The 15,053-nt window shown below is 51.1% G+C and overlaps 2 protein-coding genes across 16 annotated transcripts in view; both read left to right on the plus strand.

Annotated features, from left to right (window-relative positions):
- Nucleotides 1-10,685, plus strand: part of SYNGAP1 (synaptic Ras GTPase activating protein 1) — a 34,321-nt gene extending 23,636 nt beyond the window's left edge. For 6 of the 12 annotated variants that reach the window (XM_007527438.2, XM_060189606.1, XM_060189610.1 and 3 more), the window contains 5 exons: nt 281-1,355; nt 1,811-1,984; nt 3,563-3,774; nt 4,844-4,934; nt 8,773-10,685. In XM_007527438.2, coding sequence (XP_007527500.1) covers nt 281-1,355; nt 1,811-1,984; nt 3,563-3,774; nt 4,844-4,934; nt 8,773-8,919 — 1,699 coding nt within the window. In that variant the 3' untranslated portion in view covers nt 8,920-10,685. Of the gene's footprint in view, nt 1-280; nt 1,356-1,810; nt 1,985-3,562; nt 3,775-4,830; nt 4,935-5,763; nt 5,844-7,985; nt 8,104-8,772 lie in introns of all 12 variants that reach the window. The other 6 variants (XM_060189605.1, XM_060189607.1, XR_009549484.1 and 3 more) reach the window with 5 other exon arrangements.
- Nucleotides 10,686-11,489: 804 nt separating this feature from the next.
- On the plus strand, nt 11,490-14,406 carry ZBTB9 (zinc finger and BTB domain containing 9). 4 transcript variants are annotated; one of them, XM_060189616.1, is made up of 2 exons: nt 11,490-11,710; nt 11,886-14,406. In XM_060189616.1, the coding sequence occupies exon 2, from the start codon at nt 11,971-11,973 to the stop codon at nt 13,372-13,374; it is 1,404 nt and encodes a 467-aa protein (XP_060045599.1). In that variant the 5' UTR covers nt 11,490-11,710; nt 11,886-11,970; the 3' UTR covers nt 13,375-14,406. The 4 variants fall into 4 exon arrangements, with proteins under 4 accessions (XP_060045599.1, XP_060045600.1, XP_060045597.1 ...); XM_060189617.1 differs by having other exon boundaries at nt 11,490-11,703; XM_060189614.1 differs by having other exon boundaries at nt 11,490-11,679.
- Nucleotides 14,407-15,053: the final 647 nt, after the last annotated feature.

Below are 15,053 nucleotides of genomic sequence, written 5' to 3' on the forward strand. Positions count from 1 at the left end.
CTACTCCTCCATGCACCCTCATCTCCGTATTTGCCCAGACCTGCCCCATATCTCTCCTCTTGCTGCCCACATTTCCCTTTCTCTGGGCCTGTGAAGGGGTCTTGTTTTTTTCCTTGTTCCCACAAATCCACCTGCCTGCTCCAGAGCTGCCACTGCCAGCTCTTAGCCCTGCCCTGTGGGCCCCATGTCTTCCCCTAGTGCCTGTGCCGGATTATAGCTGGCTCAATCACCATAGCCTTGGCCTTCACTCTTGCTTGTGTGCCCCTTTCCCTTCTGACAGCTCTATGGATATGGCTCGCCTCCCCTCCCCAACCAAGGAAAAGCCACCCCCGCCACCTCCTGGTGGGGGGAAAGACCTGTTCTACGTAAGCCGGCCACCCCTGGCTCGGTCCTCACCAGCTTACTGCACAAGTAGCTCGGACATCACAGAGCCAGAGCAGAAGATGCTGAGTGTCAATAAAAGTGTCTCCATGCTAGACCTGCAGGGCGACGGGCCAGGTGGTCGCCTCAACAGCAGCAGTGTGTCCAACCTGGCAGCAGTTGGGGACCTGCTACACTCGAGCCAGGCCTCCCTGACAGCAGCCTTGGGGTTGCGGCCTGCACCCGCCGGACGCCTCTCCCAGGGGAGTGGTTCATCCATCACAGCAGCTGGCATGCGCCTCAGCCAGATGGGCGTTACCACGGACGGTGTCCCTGCCCAGCAACTACGCATACCCCTCTCCTTCCAGAACCCTCTCTTCCACATGGCTGCTGATGGGCCGGGCCCTCCAGGGGGCCACGGAGGTGGTGGCAGCCATGGCCCACCCTCCTCCCATCACCACCATCACCACCATCACCACCACCGAGGTGGAGAGCCCCCTGGGGACACCTTTGCCCCATTCCATGGCTATAGCAAGAGTGAGGACCTATCCTCAGGGGTCCCCAAGCCCCCTGCCGCTTCCATCCTCCACAGTCACAGCTACAGTGATGAGTTTGGACCCTCTGGCACTGACTTCACCCGCCGGCAGCTCTCACTCCAGGACAACCTGCAGCACATGCTGTCCCCTCCCCAGATTACCATTGGTCCTCAGAGGCCTGCCCCCTCAGGGCCTGGAGGTGGGAGTGGTGGTGGGGGCAGTGGTGGGGGTGGTGGGGGCCAGCCACCTCCATTGCAGAGGGGCAAGTCCCAGCAGTTGACAGTCAGTGCTGCCCAGAAACCCCGGCCCTCCAGTGGGAATCTCTTGCAGTCACCGGAGCCGAGTTATGGCCCTGCCCGTCCACGACAACAGAGCCTCAGCAAAGAGGGCAGCATTGGGGGCAGCGGGGGCAGCGGTGGCGGAGGGGGTGGGGGGCTGAAGCCCTCCATCACGAAACAGGTAGGTGAGGGTGGGAGGAAAGCCTGAGGGATATGGAACAGGGCAGGAGGGAGGATATAGTTTGGGGAGCTAGATGGGTAGAATAGAGTCTGGTCTGAAGTTGCCATTTTTCTCACTTCCTTTCACCCACCAAGCTTTATGGTTTTAGAAGCAAATAGCAGAAAGAAATACCTGCCATTCTAGAGCTCCTATACTAGAAGGGAAACATGATCAGTTATAAACTGGGGAGATAACACAGCAGTAGTGCACAGCACTTGCATGTAAGAGGTCTCAGGTTTAATTCCAGATTCTGCCCATCAATAGCTAGGGCTGAGCAGTAATCTGGTAAAAAAGAAAAAAAAAAATACCAGTGCCAGAGTAGGGGAATAGTATTAAGACTAGTATCTCATTTAACACAGCCTCTTCTCCCTCTAAATGTACCCTGCTTTTTCCTATCCCACCTTGCCCTGTCTCAGCATTCTCAGACTCCATCCACGCTGAACCCCACAATGCCAGCCTCCGAACGGACTGTGGCCTGGGTCTCCAATATGCCTCACCTATCAGCTGACATTGAGAGTGCCCACATCGAGCGGGAAGAGTACAAGCTCAAGGAGTACTCTAAATCGATGGATGAGAGCCGGCTGGACAGGGTACGCCTTACCCTCCCAGCCCCAAGCCCCCGTCCTTCCCTTTACCCACAGGGTCACTCTTAGTCACTTCCAAGGGAAACTTCCAGGGTCAGGGAGTTATGGTGAAAAGAAAAGACAAAGACCTGATCCCCTCTTGTGAGAAGTCTTCAGCCTATTAGGAGAGACCAGGTACAGTCTGTTGAGATGCCAGTTTCAACTTTATTTTATGGGTTACAGGCAGCATAGACTGTCTGGGAACAATATATTAGGCTCACCTCCATGTTCTTCCCCAGAGATTATATAAGCCCTGGCTCCTATGACTGCTCAGGCAAGGGCAAATTACTTCATGGTGTGAAATGGTTAATTGGGTGGGAACGTAGGGGTTGTAGTTGGACTGCTAGTGATGTCCAGATAGGTGATAGGGCCAGTGTTGGAAACCGGTGTATATTGACCAGGTGTGGAAAGACCATCCAGACTTTCAGCTGGTGGTGGCCTAGAGCAAAAAATAGTGAAACCTCAGAGGCACACATAGATAATTTAGCAGAAAGTTCCTTGGACTCTGAAGAAGAGGGTGACTGTACGATTAGATCATATATTAGAAAGGTATGACTACAGCTTGGAGGAGCAGAGAGAGATTTGTTGGGAGTAAGGGTCTTTGAGCATAGAAAAATGCATAGGCTGATTCAGATGAACTTGATCCAGTAAGTTCTAAGAGAGAACTAAGCCCTAAAGCCTCAAGGTGGCCATCCTAGACAGTGAATCATTGTCTCCTTCACATTCTAGAATGGGGTTGGTTATGTATGTACCTTCTTCAGAAAGTGAGGAGATAATCTTAAGTTTTTTTTTTCTCTTGTTGCATGATTTAGATGAGGAATCTGTTAAGGATGATTCTATACTATCTAGTAGAACTGCAGAACTTTCTGAAATTGTTCTACAATCTGCACTGTTACAGTAGCCATTGGCCATATGTGGCTGGTGCGTTCAAGGAACTAAATGTTTAGTCTGATTTAATTTTTAAATAGCCACAGATAGCTAAAAGCTGCTGTGTTGGATAGCTCAATACTAGACTTTAGAGCTAATAGGGGAGATAAAATGACTCTTTGGAGCCCATCCAGGTCAGAATTACAGGGTTATTATCAACAAGAGAGGCATTTCTGGATTCTCAGGCTAGCTCTCATTTAAAGCCCAGACTTCTATCCCTTGGACACAACCTTTCTCTCCCTTGTCAATTACTTTCACTCCTGAGCCTCCCTCATTTTCTGTGATTTGGGGCCAAAGAGTCACCCTATCTTTATTTTGCGGTACAGTCACTCAAGTGTGATCTTGACTTATGTATGGGTTCTCATGTACCTAGGTGCACATGTGAGCATATATGTATACATTTCAAACTGTGGGCATTCTGGCCTTTCTCCACTTTGAGGGAACTCGATTCCATTGCAGGACCTTTTCAAAGTGTGTGTGTGCGTGGGAAGAGGCTGGAGGTGTTGGGACTGACCCTCACCATGCATTGGCTGTGCTTGGCATGCAGGGGTGGAGGCTGGGCAGTGGGATCAGGGTGAGGTGCCCCTCACAGTGCGGGGTCCTTTGCCCGGCGGGCAGGTGAAGGAGTATGAGGAAGAGATCCACTCGCTGAAAGAGAGGCTTCATATGTCCAACCGGAAGCTAGAAGAGTATGAGCGAAGGCTGCTGTCCCAGGAGGAACAGACCAGCAAAATTCTGATGCAGTATCAGGCCCGACTGGAGCAGAGTGAGAAGAGGCTAAGACAGCAACAGGTGGAGAAGGACTCACAGATCAAGAGCATCATTGGCAGGTGAGGGGCGGCCCGGGGAGGGGTAGAGAGAACCTGAGGCTGAATCAAATGAGTGAGCTTCCCTTCTAGTCCTCATACCTGAACTCAGGACTCCATGAGGAAAGCCTGCCTGCCCCCCAGTTCCCACTTTCTAATCACCAAAGGGGGCTTCTTGCTTAGTGTACAAAATGTCCCTTTACTATATGTTAACCTCTCTTCTGACAGAGTAGCTTCTAATGCCCTCAGCAAGTGAGCCTGTTGCTGTGGAAACATGATTATGTGTCTGGACCCAGCAACTGCCCGTGGGTTATTTTCAACCCAGCCTGTGATGTTTAGCTCAGACCTAAGCAGGGCTCCCTAACCAGAGAATCCTCTAACCATCCACTCCCCTCCAGCCTTGGAGAGGGGTTCTGTTAGAGAGTGAGTGGCCCACACATTTTCAGCTGCTCTTACATTTTAGGTGTCGAAGGAGGTCAGTTATCTTGAGAACTGAGTAGGACCCTATGCTTCACTCCAACAAGAGCCAGCTTTTGCTGTATCCATTCTAAATGTAGTTTTGAGTAAGATTAGAAATAAAACAACTTGACTTCAGGCTTCTTTTGAGGACCACTGTTCTAATTGTTATTTCTTATGAGAAATCACTTTGAGAATCACTATTAAAGACCGGAAATGGATGCTGGGGATAATAATGATGGTAGAGACTTTTGATAGCTAGGGCAGTCCCGGGGCTGCACTGAAACCAAAATGTGGGCAGAATGGGGTGAGGGGCAGGGGTAGGAAAGCCAGTTCTTGGTTCTCAGGGTCTGTGCAAGGGGTATTGTGAATGGGAAACTGGAGGGCTCGGGGGTCTGAGGGGTGGGTGTCTGGGAGAGAGAGGTCTTAGAAACAGAGGAAGTGGTCTGTCTTTAGCACTGAGAATCCCTGAGAAGAAGGTGAGTAACAGGGAGTCTTGGTTGTGACAATGAAAGGATTCTCAGGGGTGCACCAGGCTTCTCTTAAGAGTGCTCAGGGGTTCCCCGGGATCAAGAGTCCCATGGGCAGGCTTTGAGCCCGTGCCCGCCACTAACCCCACTGAAGCCCGTCCCTTCAGGCTGATGCTGGTGGAGGAGGAGCTGCGCCGGGACCACCCCACCATGGCTGAGCCGCTGCCCGAACCCAAGAAGAGGCTGCTCGACGCTCAGGTGGAAATTACAATGTCATTTATCTTCTCCGTGTCCCATCCCCATCCATCCCACTGTCTTTCGTGCAGTCATGGCACCTGCCACCCCAGCCCCATTGCCATCTGTCTCTCCCATTGTCCACTGGGATGCTGGCAGCACCCCCCCAGTGGCCCCATCTTCATGCCATCCCATCGTCTATGCTTCTGTCACTCCTGGCAGTGTCAGCCCAACCCTGTGCCTTCCCACCCCATCTTCCCAACTGCTGTCTGCATCTCAGGACCTCTCACTGCCCTCGTGCTCCACTTGTTCTGGAAGCCCCGTCCCTTCTTTGCCTGCTTCATGCAAGCCAGGGAGTTTAACTTCCCTGAGCCTTTGGCTCAGAAGAGCTAGAAGCTGTAATTTTTAGAGCACAGGACAATCTGAATTCTGGTTTCCTTGGGCTCTGGATGGTGCCTTGGGTTCTTGGGGCACACATTACTGCTGTCTTCTTGAATCCCGAGCTTTTTTGCCTCTTTGGGCAGGTCCCAGATAGCTTCCTCTTCCTGACTCTTCAGATCATAAGGGCCTCCCTTCCTATAACTTTACTTTCCATTAATGTGTAGTCCAGCCTCCTTCAGCCTGTCTCTCCTTATGGTCCTCATACCCGACCTGCTCTCCAGCTCCCTGCTGCCCTCCCTGTCTTCTCACCAGCCAGCTTAGAGGACCTTCCTCAGCACTCTTACCCCTTGTTCTCCCCCAGTTCTGCTCACTTTCCCACCCATGCTTCTCCTTCCTCTGCTCTGACCGCCAGGCTTCCCCACCAGCACCTCCAAGGCTCCTGACCCCATGACCCCACTCTTTCCCCCTGCAGCTCCTCATCAGGTAATTCTCCTCGTTCCGCTTTGACCACGGGCGGAGGACACAGGGGGAGGTGACTCCGGACCACTGCAGGTTGGTCGTAAAGCCCACTCCCCTCCAACTTTCTGGAGCCTCTCCCCTCTCTCACTGCTGCCCTCCACACCTGAGAACCTCTGCAGACCCTACCTTCCCAACACCTCTTGCACAGACCTATCTCCCCAGTGCACTGCCCAAAGAGAGCACTTCCTGCTGCCCCCGGAACAGTGACACCTACCATTGCTGAGACAGGCCCAGCACATTCCCAGAGCATACTCCTGTTTCTACAGATACCCCCCCCCCTTGAATCAGTCCTCTTCCTTTATCTCTCCAGCGTATGTCTGTCACCCCCATTTCACCAGAGTGTTGGGGGGGGGTGGAGGGAGGTTGGGATGATGGGAGGTGGAGTTTGTTAAAAGGGTGGAGGTGACAAAGTGTTGGGGGGCCTGGTTATAGGGGCTATGCTGCAGCAGGTAGGTTGGGGTTTCCTCTTTTTTTCCTAACCTTGGTTCTCTATCCTTCCTTCCACCCCTTGCCTGTTTCTCTTCCTCCTCCCTTACACCTGTGAGTTAGAAGGCACGTGGGGCTATTTGACCCCACTGGGTGGGAAGTGAATAGTTAACTAAGGGAGGCTTTGTGGGGGTCCTGGAAAGGATGCTACTCAGATATCAGGATAGTCAGCAAGGTATGTGGAACTAGAACAGGCAAGAAAGGAGCCTTGGACAGAGTGAGAATGTGGACCAGCTCACATGGCTTAAGAGCTGGAAATGGGATGAGGCTTCTCATGGAGAAGCTAGAGGGCATTGGCTCAGTAGCCATGTTGACTCTCAGCCAGAGACGCCAGAAAGAACATGTTAAATAGTTCTTGTATTCTTGTCAAGAGCTCATATCAGGAGTTGCTAATGCCACTCACTTCTCCTCCCTCAACACCCCGTCAGTCACCTTGCTGGACACATAATTCTACCTAAAAAGCCAGTAAATGGGAACCTGTCAGCCACTGACATCATTTCTGAACTGCTTTATTTTCTATGGGATTGATCTGCAGTGGGCAGTGGCTCCTCACACTGTAATTTTAACTCTCTGTCTGCCCAGCCTTTCTGTCAAAGTAGTTAGTGATCTATAAACAGATGCTGAAAGGCACCAGGGAACCTCAGCATTTAAAGGGCTCCTGCAGTGAATTCTTTTGTAAAATGAATAATGGCACCCTAATTTATCCACTTTCTAAATTTGGATCCATGGGGGTGTAGGGGGCATGCCTATGTGCTGTCGCCAGCAGACAAGCAGAGGGAAGGGAATCTGAGGTTTCCTCTCTCTCCTCTCCTGCCACACTCAGTATCCCCGACCATACAGAACTTCCTCTCTTGCTGATGCATGGAAAATGTGTGAGATGCTCAGCAAGCTAAGAGGGCAGCTTTGCTGAAGGCTGGGGGCTTTGTGACCATTTCAGAGGCATGCTCCTTGATCTGGAAGGGAGAGTAGAGCTGGGCGCTTCTATTTGGAATGTTTTTGAAAACTTTTCTTTTTTTAGAAATGTGCTTAAACAGATTTACAGTGCCAGGCCTGAATACCTTGTGGTCTAGGAATTATTATTATTACTATTGTTTTTTACCAGAGCACTGCTCTGCTCTGGTTTATGGTGGTATGGGGGATTGAGCCTGGGACCTCAGAGCTTCAGGCATGGGAATCTGTTTGCATAATCATTACATTTTCTCCTCAGCTCAGGGCAGGCACTTTTATAAAACCACTTTTAGAGATTGGCTGGTCCCTCTGCAGCCCACCCATTAACTTAAAAAAATAAAGTTTGTATCTTTTTTAAAGCCAGTAAATGACTGGAACTGAGATATACAGATGGCTTTCTTCTCTCCCAGCAGAGGAACAGAAGCTAGAACTGAGGGCAGGAGCCAGGAGCTGGTTCAGGAGCAGCAGGTGGTGATAGAATAGGACTAGCAGTAGGAGTGGTGTCCAGAACCCCTCACCCTCTATCTGGGAGCTCAGGGAGAGGGAGTAAAGGAATGTGGGGGTGGAAAGGAAGGAAGCCAGTTTCTGCTCCCTGGGGATGCAGAGATTTGGGCATGCTGTGTCTCTGCAGCAGCTGGGCAGAGTCATTTCTGCCCTTAGCCAGGGAGAGAGGCAACCCTCCCACAGTTATTTTTTTTTCTTACCACATCACTTCCCTGAATCCCCTTCCTTTCCCCCCAGTACAGTTAAACCTCTCTAATTTGGAATGTTATATTTGAGAAGATGGCCACTCTGAATAAGTGACAAAACTGAATGACAGTGTCTATTTAATGAAATGCATGTCTTCAAAATATATACAGTAAGTAGAACTCAATGAACAAGGCTTTTCCATCAAGGCCCTCAGGGAGCATGCGCTAATGAATAGATAGGGTTGAACAGTCTCTTTTCCAGAATAGGTTAAACATTCCCTCCTACAGACATATTTCCACTATTAATTTGCTTAGCACACTCTTTCTTCATAGATAAAGGAAAATTCATGCCCATTTTTGTTCAAATTATGAGAAAAAAAAATCCAAATCCATGGGGGTTTGGTTTAATGAGGTTTTGCTGTACTGCTTTCCCTTGTTCCTTCTACACAAAGTTCCTGCCTCAAATATGGGGTAGGGTGGGAGGGGGTTTCCAAGGGAGGGTAGGCTGGGCAGGGGAGGATGGAAACATTAGGTTGGGGGTAAAGCAGAAACTTGCTTGTTTTGAACTGGTTTCCTGGTGTGACTCCCTGGGTTGAAGGCCCCTGTTAGGAGTCTGGGGTGAGGTTCTCTTTACTCTGATCCCAGAAGAAACTTCTACTGCAGGTGAGAAACAAAATAGGAAGATGGGGTGCGGTGTGGGGCGGTGTGGATGTGGGGGAAGGGATGGGACGTGGTTTGTGGAGGGGCTGGCTATGGGGAGGCCACTACTAGGGGGCTGGCAGCCAGGCCTCCAGGAAGCATCTCAATAAGTCCGCGCTCTCCTCTTTGGTGTCTTGCAGGAGAGGCAGCTTCCCCCCTTGGGTCCAACAAACCCGCGTGTGACGCTGGCCCCACCTTGGAACGGCTTGGCCCCCCCAGCCCCGCCTCCCCCACCCCGGCTGCAGATCACCGAGAACGGCGAGTTCCGAAACACCGCAGACCACTAACCCACCCAACATTGCAGACCTTTTCCTTCCTCCCCATACCGACTCTGGAACAGCACCCATCACCAGGACTGGATATCGCCGAGGGACACTGGAATTGTCTCCCTGAATGCCTCTTGGGGGCCACCAATCTCCCAACCCCACTACACCATTTCTAGGAGGGAGAGTGGAGACCCTTAGCTACCCCTTTTCCTTCTTGTTGGGGTGCTGCCCCCTCTGTGACCCCCAGGGACCCTTGCCTGAGGACACCACCTACCCTACACAGACCCCTTCACTCTGGGGTGCTATCCCCATCCTCTGCCTCATCGTTCCCCTGAGCACTGGGGGACAGACCCTCCCCCCACCCTGGGGGTGCGGCACCTCCAAACTTTCAACTTCAGGGTGATTTTTTAGCAGTAACCAGAGCTGACAATCTAATTCCCCTCCACCACCCCATTTTGGCCTCCCCTGTCCCCCTTGTTATGGGGAGGGGACCCCAGGTGAGGGGGCCCTATTACCCCTTGATTTCTCAGGAGCGTCTGGGGGGGCTCAGCACGCACAAACTCCTTCTTCTCCTACCACTCTTAAATTTACTCCCTCCCCACCCAGAACCCAGATGGGGTGGAGGGGCCACCGGGGCAGGGAGGGGGCGGCAAGGGAGGAATGGGAGTTGTCTCCCCTTCTTCTCACACCTGATCTGCTCTTGGCTGGTCCCAGAGCGGGGTGAGGGGGCTTATGCCCCCCCCTCCCCCAGTGTGTTGGGTGGGGTGGAATTGAGGTTAGGGTTAGGGTTTAGGAGGGTGTGTATGTTGGGGGGGGTCAGACTAGTTGATCTGCTCTATCCTAACACACACAGCCCCCTCTGTCCCTCTCCTCTCTCATCTTGGTCTCTGCTCCCAGGGGGAGGGGGGAACTTACTCTAGGAAAAGCCATGTCTCTCTCCCCCAGGGTGGGGGGACCTGTGTTGGAGGAGGGGTGTTGGGGACCCCCTTCCATGACTCTGTCCCCTGGGGGAGGTAGGACAGGGCTGGGCTTCCCTCTCATCCTCCCCCACCCCCCCAAATCTCCCTCCACCCCCCTCCCTCCCGCCCGCCAGCTCCACAATTTTTCGGTGTTTCTCTGTACATAGCTCTCTGGCGGGATAGGGGAGGTAGGATGGATGGGGTTTGGGGTGGGTAGGTCATGGGAGGGGAGAAGCTCCTTCTTGGCACCCCACTTCCCTAACTGCTGTCCTCTTCCCAGCCTTGCCCCCTCATCCCTTCTTGCGTTTGGTATTGAGACTTCCCAAACTCTTCCCTTCTTTCTTTTGTATGGACAGATCCTCTTTAGTCCCACCCCCATACACATATACCCAGCTGGGGCCAAATTTATACTTATATAAAAGTTGTAAATATGTGAAATTTTATCCCTGTGCCCTTTCCTTGCTTTCCTAACCTCAGACCCTACCCCTGGGTGCCCCCCCTCCTTTCTTTGGCTGTTGTAATTATCTGGGGTTTGTACTGTACATATCCGGGGTGTGTGTGTGGGGGCTGGGGGCAACTCCTCTGTACAGAGCTTCCTGGCCCCCTCCCCCCAGGCTTCCTTTCCCACCCACTCCCCTGAGGGTAGGCAGATGCTCTTCCTACCAATTTTATTTTGTTTTCTCGTTCTCCCTCCCCATCCTGCCCCACTCCCAGCCTCCTGTCCTCTGCCACTGACCCTTTTCTCCACTCCCAGCCCCATTTCCTTTTTTTCTGGAGTGTGTGGTGAAACAGAAAAATCATGTTTAATAAACAGAGATTGTTCTTTTATCGCTGTGATTTTCCTAATCTGGGACCTCTAATGTATCAATAGGGTGACAGGCCCTGCTTTTTTTGCTGCTTCATTTTTATTGGGAGATATGTTTACAGTAAGTACAGTGTTGACACAAGGCACAATTTCCCATCTCCCCATCTCTCTACAGAACACTCAGCTACACTTAGGTCCTTTTCCATCATCAGGCTCTGCTTTTTAAAGGAAGCTGACAGCTAGTGAGAAACTGAACATCTCTGCCATACCTTAAGTCTCCTACATCACCCTGCATCTGGGGAAATGCATTATGTCTTATGAGGTTTGCACTGGATAAACTTATCCAGGCCACCTCTCCCCTGCTTCAGCTCCATTTAGCTCAGACAGAAACATCGACAAAATGTCAAGTATCTGCGCGCACACACTCAAGCCAATTGCTGGTGTGAACGCACCTATGCGGAATGGAGGGAAGAAGTTGGGTCCAATAGTGAAGCTGGCTTCCAATCCGCTGCCACCGCTTGCCAGCCTCAGTCTACCCAAAGGAAACCTAGGGCCACAGTACGTTGGGCTGAGGCACGATACTAGGTGCTGTGGACAGCGCCCGGCCCGCACAACAGGCACACACTACATCTTGCCGGTTCACACCGACCAGGGCGGCGCTACATAGAACCCTGACCCCAGCGTTCCCGCCCGCCTTCTGCTTGGGCTCTGCTCGGGGTGGGGCTAATGATCCTAGCACCGCCTCCTATAACTCCCAGCCAATCACAGTTGAGGTTGTAAGGCTTCGCTTTCCTATTGGCTGCATCTCTGTCTTCGCCCATCTCCGACGTTGGCCTGGGAGGGGAGGCGGCAGCTTCCGGCGGGGGTCTTCGGGGTTGTAGGGTGCAGCCGGGTGACTACGGGCAGGGCCGCCGCGCCCCTGGAGTGGGGACCTGTGAGCGCCCGAGCAGAGCAGCGCGGCGGGAGGCTACTCGGGCCGGCGAGGTCAGACTGGTGACTGCAGGACCTCCTCCTCAGGTCCTGGAAGTCTGAACCCTATTGGTGTGCTGTGTGTTCGCCTGTTTTGTTTTCTGGGTTTGGGGAGTGCGTAGATCCGATCTGCAGAAATCATCGCTGACTGCAAAGTTTCACCTTTGCGGGGGTAGGGAAAAGACGATATTGTTGGGGAAGACCTGGTACTCCTTATTCAGGGCTTCCGTGACCCGCATCTCTTTCCTTCACAGCCTTCCTCCCGCGTGGGGTGCACCCCCCCCCCAGCCCCTCATCGCCTGTGCTCCGTCCTCTATAATCTCTCTTTCCCAGGAGGCCATGGAGACCTCGACGCCTTTGCCTGCTGTCCCCCCGGCCCCGACCTGCAACCCACTCCCACGGACAATCCAGATCGAGTTCCCTCAGCATAGCTCACTGCTGCTCGAGGCCCTGAACCGCCACAGGCTGGAGGGGAAGTTCTGTGATGTGTCTCTCCTGGTGCAGGGCCGGGAACTTAGGGCCCACAAAGCCGTGCTGGCCGCAGCCTCTCCTTACTTTCACGACAAACTTCTTCTGGGGGACGCACCCCGGCTCACTCTGCCCAGTGTCATCGAAGCCGATGCCTTTGAAGGGCTGCTCCAGCTCATTTATTCAGGGCATCTCCGTCTGCCACTGGACGCTCTCCCTGCCCATCTCCTCGTGGCCAGTGGCCTCCAGATGTGGCAAGTAGTAGATCAGTGCTCAGAGATTCTCAGAGAATTAGAAACCTCTGGTGGTGGCATTTCAACCCGTGGAACCACACTTTCCACTACAACCTCTGCAGGAGGCTGGTGCATTCGCTCATCCCCTTTCCAAACCCCTGGCCAGTCTGCTGCTTCTACTGAGGAGCCCATAGTAGGGGAGGGGAGTGAATTGGGAGAGGTGTTACAGATTCAGGTTGAGGAAGAGGAGGAGGAGGAGGAAGAGGAAGAAGAAGATGAAGAGGAGGAGGATCAGGGCTCAACAGTACTCTCTCAAACTTCTCAGCTGCAGAGAGTATCAGGGGGTCTGCCCCGACCTCAAGGATCCCACCCGCTGCCTATATCCACCACTCCCCGCAGGCTTCCTGAAGGTGAGAGTGTATCACTTGAGCCTCCTGCTATTACTCCTACACTGTCCCCCAAAATCTTCTACATTAAGCAGGAACCCTTTGAACCTAAGGAGGAGATATCTGGGGGAGGACCTCAGCCAGGAGGAGTAAAGGAGGAAACCAAAGTGTTTCCTGGAGGGGACACAGAAGGCAGTGGGGAACTGGGATTCTTGTTGCCCTCAGGAACAGGGGCAACATCTGGGACAGGGGGGCCATCCTGGAAACCAGTGGATCTTCACGGGAATGAAATCTTGTCAGGGGGTGGAGGGCCTGGGGGAGTAGGGCAGGCTGTGCATGGGCCTGTGAAACTGGGGGGGACACCCCCTGCAGATGGGAAACGTTTTGGCTGTTTATGTGGGAAGAGGTTCGCAGTGAAGCCAAAGCGTGACCGGCACATCATGTTGACCTTCAGCCTTCGGCCCTTCGGCTGTGGCATCTGCAACAAGCGTTTCAAGCTGAAGCACCACCTAACAGAGCATATGAAAACCCATGCTGGAGCCCTGCATGCCTGTCCTCACTGTGGTCGTCGTTTTCGAGTCCATGCCTGCTTCCTTCGTCACCGGGATTTGTGCAAGGGCCAGGGATGGGCCACTGCTCACTGGACTTATAAGTGACTGCTGAAGCAATATTTTAATTTTCAGGATGGGAGAGCCACTGCTGCTAGTGGATACTTACCCCTTACTACAATGCCACCTGGGTCTTGTATTCATGCCAAGAAGATAAATACATTGTGAGTTTTTCTGTTCTTAGGTATGAGCCTCAACTCTGCAAATCTAGGAACTCAGATTTCTCATCTGGCTCCAAATATTTGCTTATTACTCTTAATTAGCATGTAGGCTAATAGCTGATTAACTATATAGGCAAACAATTTATATGTAGATTGATCATGTCCCTACCATAGACCTTTTTTGTACAGGAAACCAGACTTCAGATTAGAAGTTTTATTTCTCGAGACTTAACACAAAAAGGCGTAATGATAAAGACCCCATATCATGTCCATGAGGAATTAAAGGAGCTGGTCTCCATCAAGGGATATATTTGACTCAATATTCTACTAATTAAGAGACTAAATTTTAAGCTTTCCCTCATTATTGCTGCAGTCATATAAACAGATTTCCTTTTCTGTGCTTTCTTTTGCTGTATCTCCAGAAGCCCCTCACACCATAACTTGATTTCTCACTAGTAGGCACTTTTCCATGACCTTTTTATTTTATTTTTTTTTTATTTTTTATGTTGTAGTTGAGCACTTTAACAAATTGACATTCCATGTGTCCTTCCTAGAGCCCTCTTAATTGAGGAAGTTCCCCCCACACCTTGTGCCTCTTGTCTACCTTTGACCAACGCTGATCACTCATATGGATCATAATGACTGGGATGTAACCAGTAAACTCAGGAGATGGTTACTGATTTAAATGTTCTCAGGGTAGTACCAATGTTCTGAACATGTGGCCATGGTCAGAGGGACTCAGGTCTGAGACATGCTGAAGGTTAGAGAGTACTACAGAGTGAAACTGCACCTTTTCTGACCCTATCCTCACATGGTGGGGCCAGTTCCTTTGTTGAAAGGTAAAAGGGTAGATAATGGAATGGGAGAATGTTGTAGATTATTTAATTTCTTTAAATAAACTGCCCTGAATGTAAATTGATAGTGGACTGGATTGAATAATTTGTGTGAAAGTAGTAGTGTGAGAACAGAGCTGCAGATGTGTTCCATGTATATGTGAGTTGTATTGATTGGTGAACAATGGGATGGTTTCATACTAGTTCAGACAACACTCCTAAATGCCAGTGGGCCACTTTTAAGGCCCTGACCTGTCACTGTTTTATTCTACAAACATTTACTTACGCAAAATACTATGCTAAATCCTGATTTGTACCCTGACCTCAAAGAGTTCGCAGCAACTAGAGAAGCTATAACTACTAGTAATAAGTGTGGCATAAGTCCATGAAAATTATTAATACAAAGTAGTGGCTCAAAAGGAAGTAAGTAAAACTTCCCATTATAGGTCAGCAGAGGTTTCATAAAGAATTCCATTTGTCAAATGATGGCCATGGGTGTGCATAGTAGAACTGAGTTAGAGACATATGAATTGTCTTTCCCCAGAGTATGTTTTTTAAGAGTTAGTGGGTCTAATATCCAGAAGGGACTGAAAAATGATATTATGACTGAACCTCTCCAAAGAATCTTGCCATATTTTCATCCTCATGATAACAACTGAAAACACTAGGAAAGCGATGTGGGGAAGATCTGTCAATTTTGGATCAACTACATTTCTAGCCACTTGCCATTCTT

This window comes from Erinaceus europaeus, chromosome 4 (genome assembly GCF_950295315.1).
Source record: "Erinaceus europaeus chromosome 4, mEriEur2.1, whole genome shotgun sequence".
Lineage (NCBI taxonomy): Eukaryota > Metazoa > Chordata > Mammalia > Eulipotyphla > Erinaceidae > Erinaceus > Erinaceus europaeus.

What these genes read in the sequence shown, in the direction of transcription:
- ZBTB9 (XM_060189616.1), top strand. Translation starts at nt 11,971, where the DNA reads ATGGAGACCTCGACGCCTTTGCCTGCTGTCCCCCCGGCCCCGACCTGC.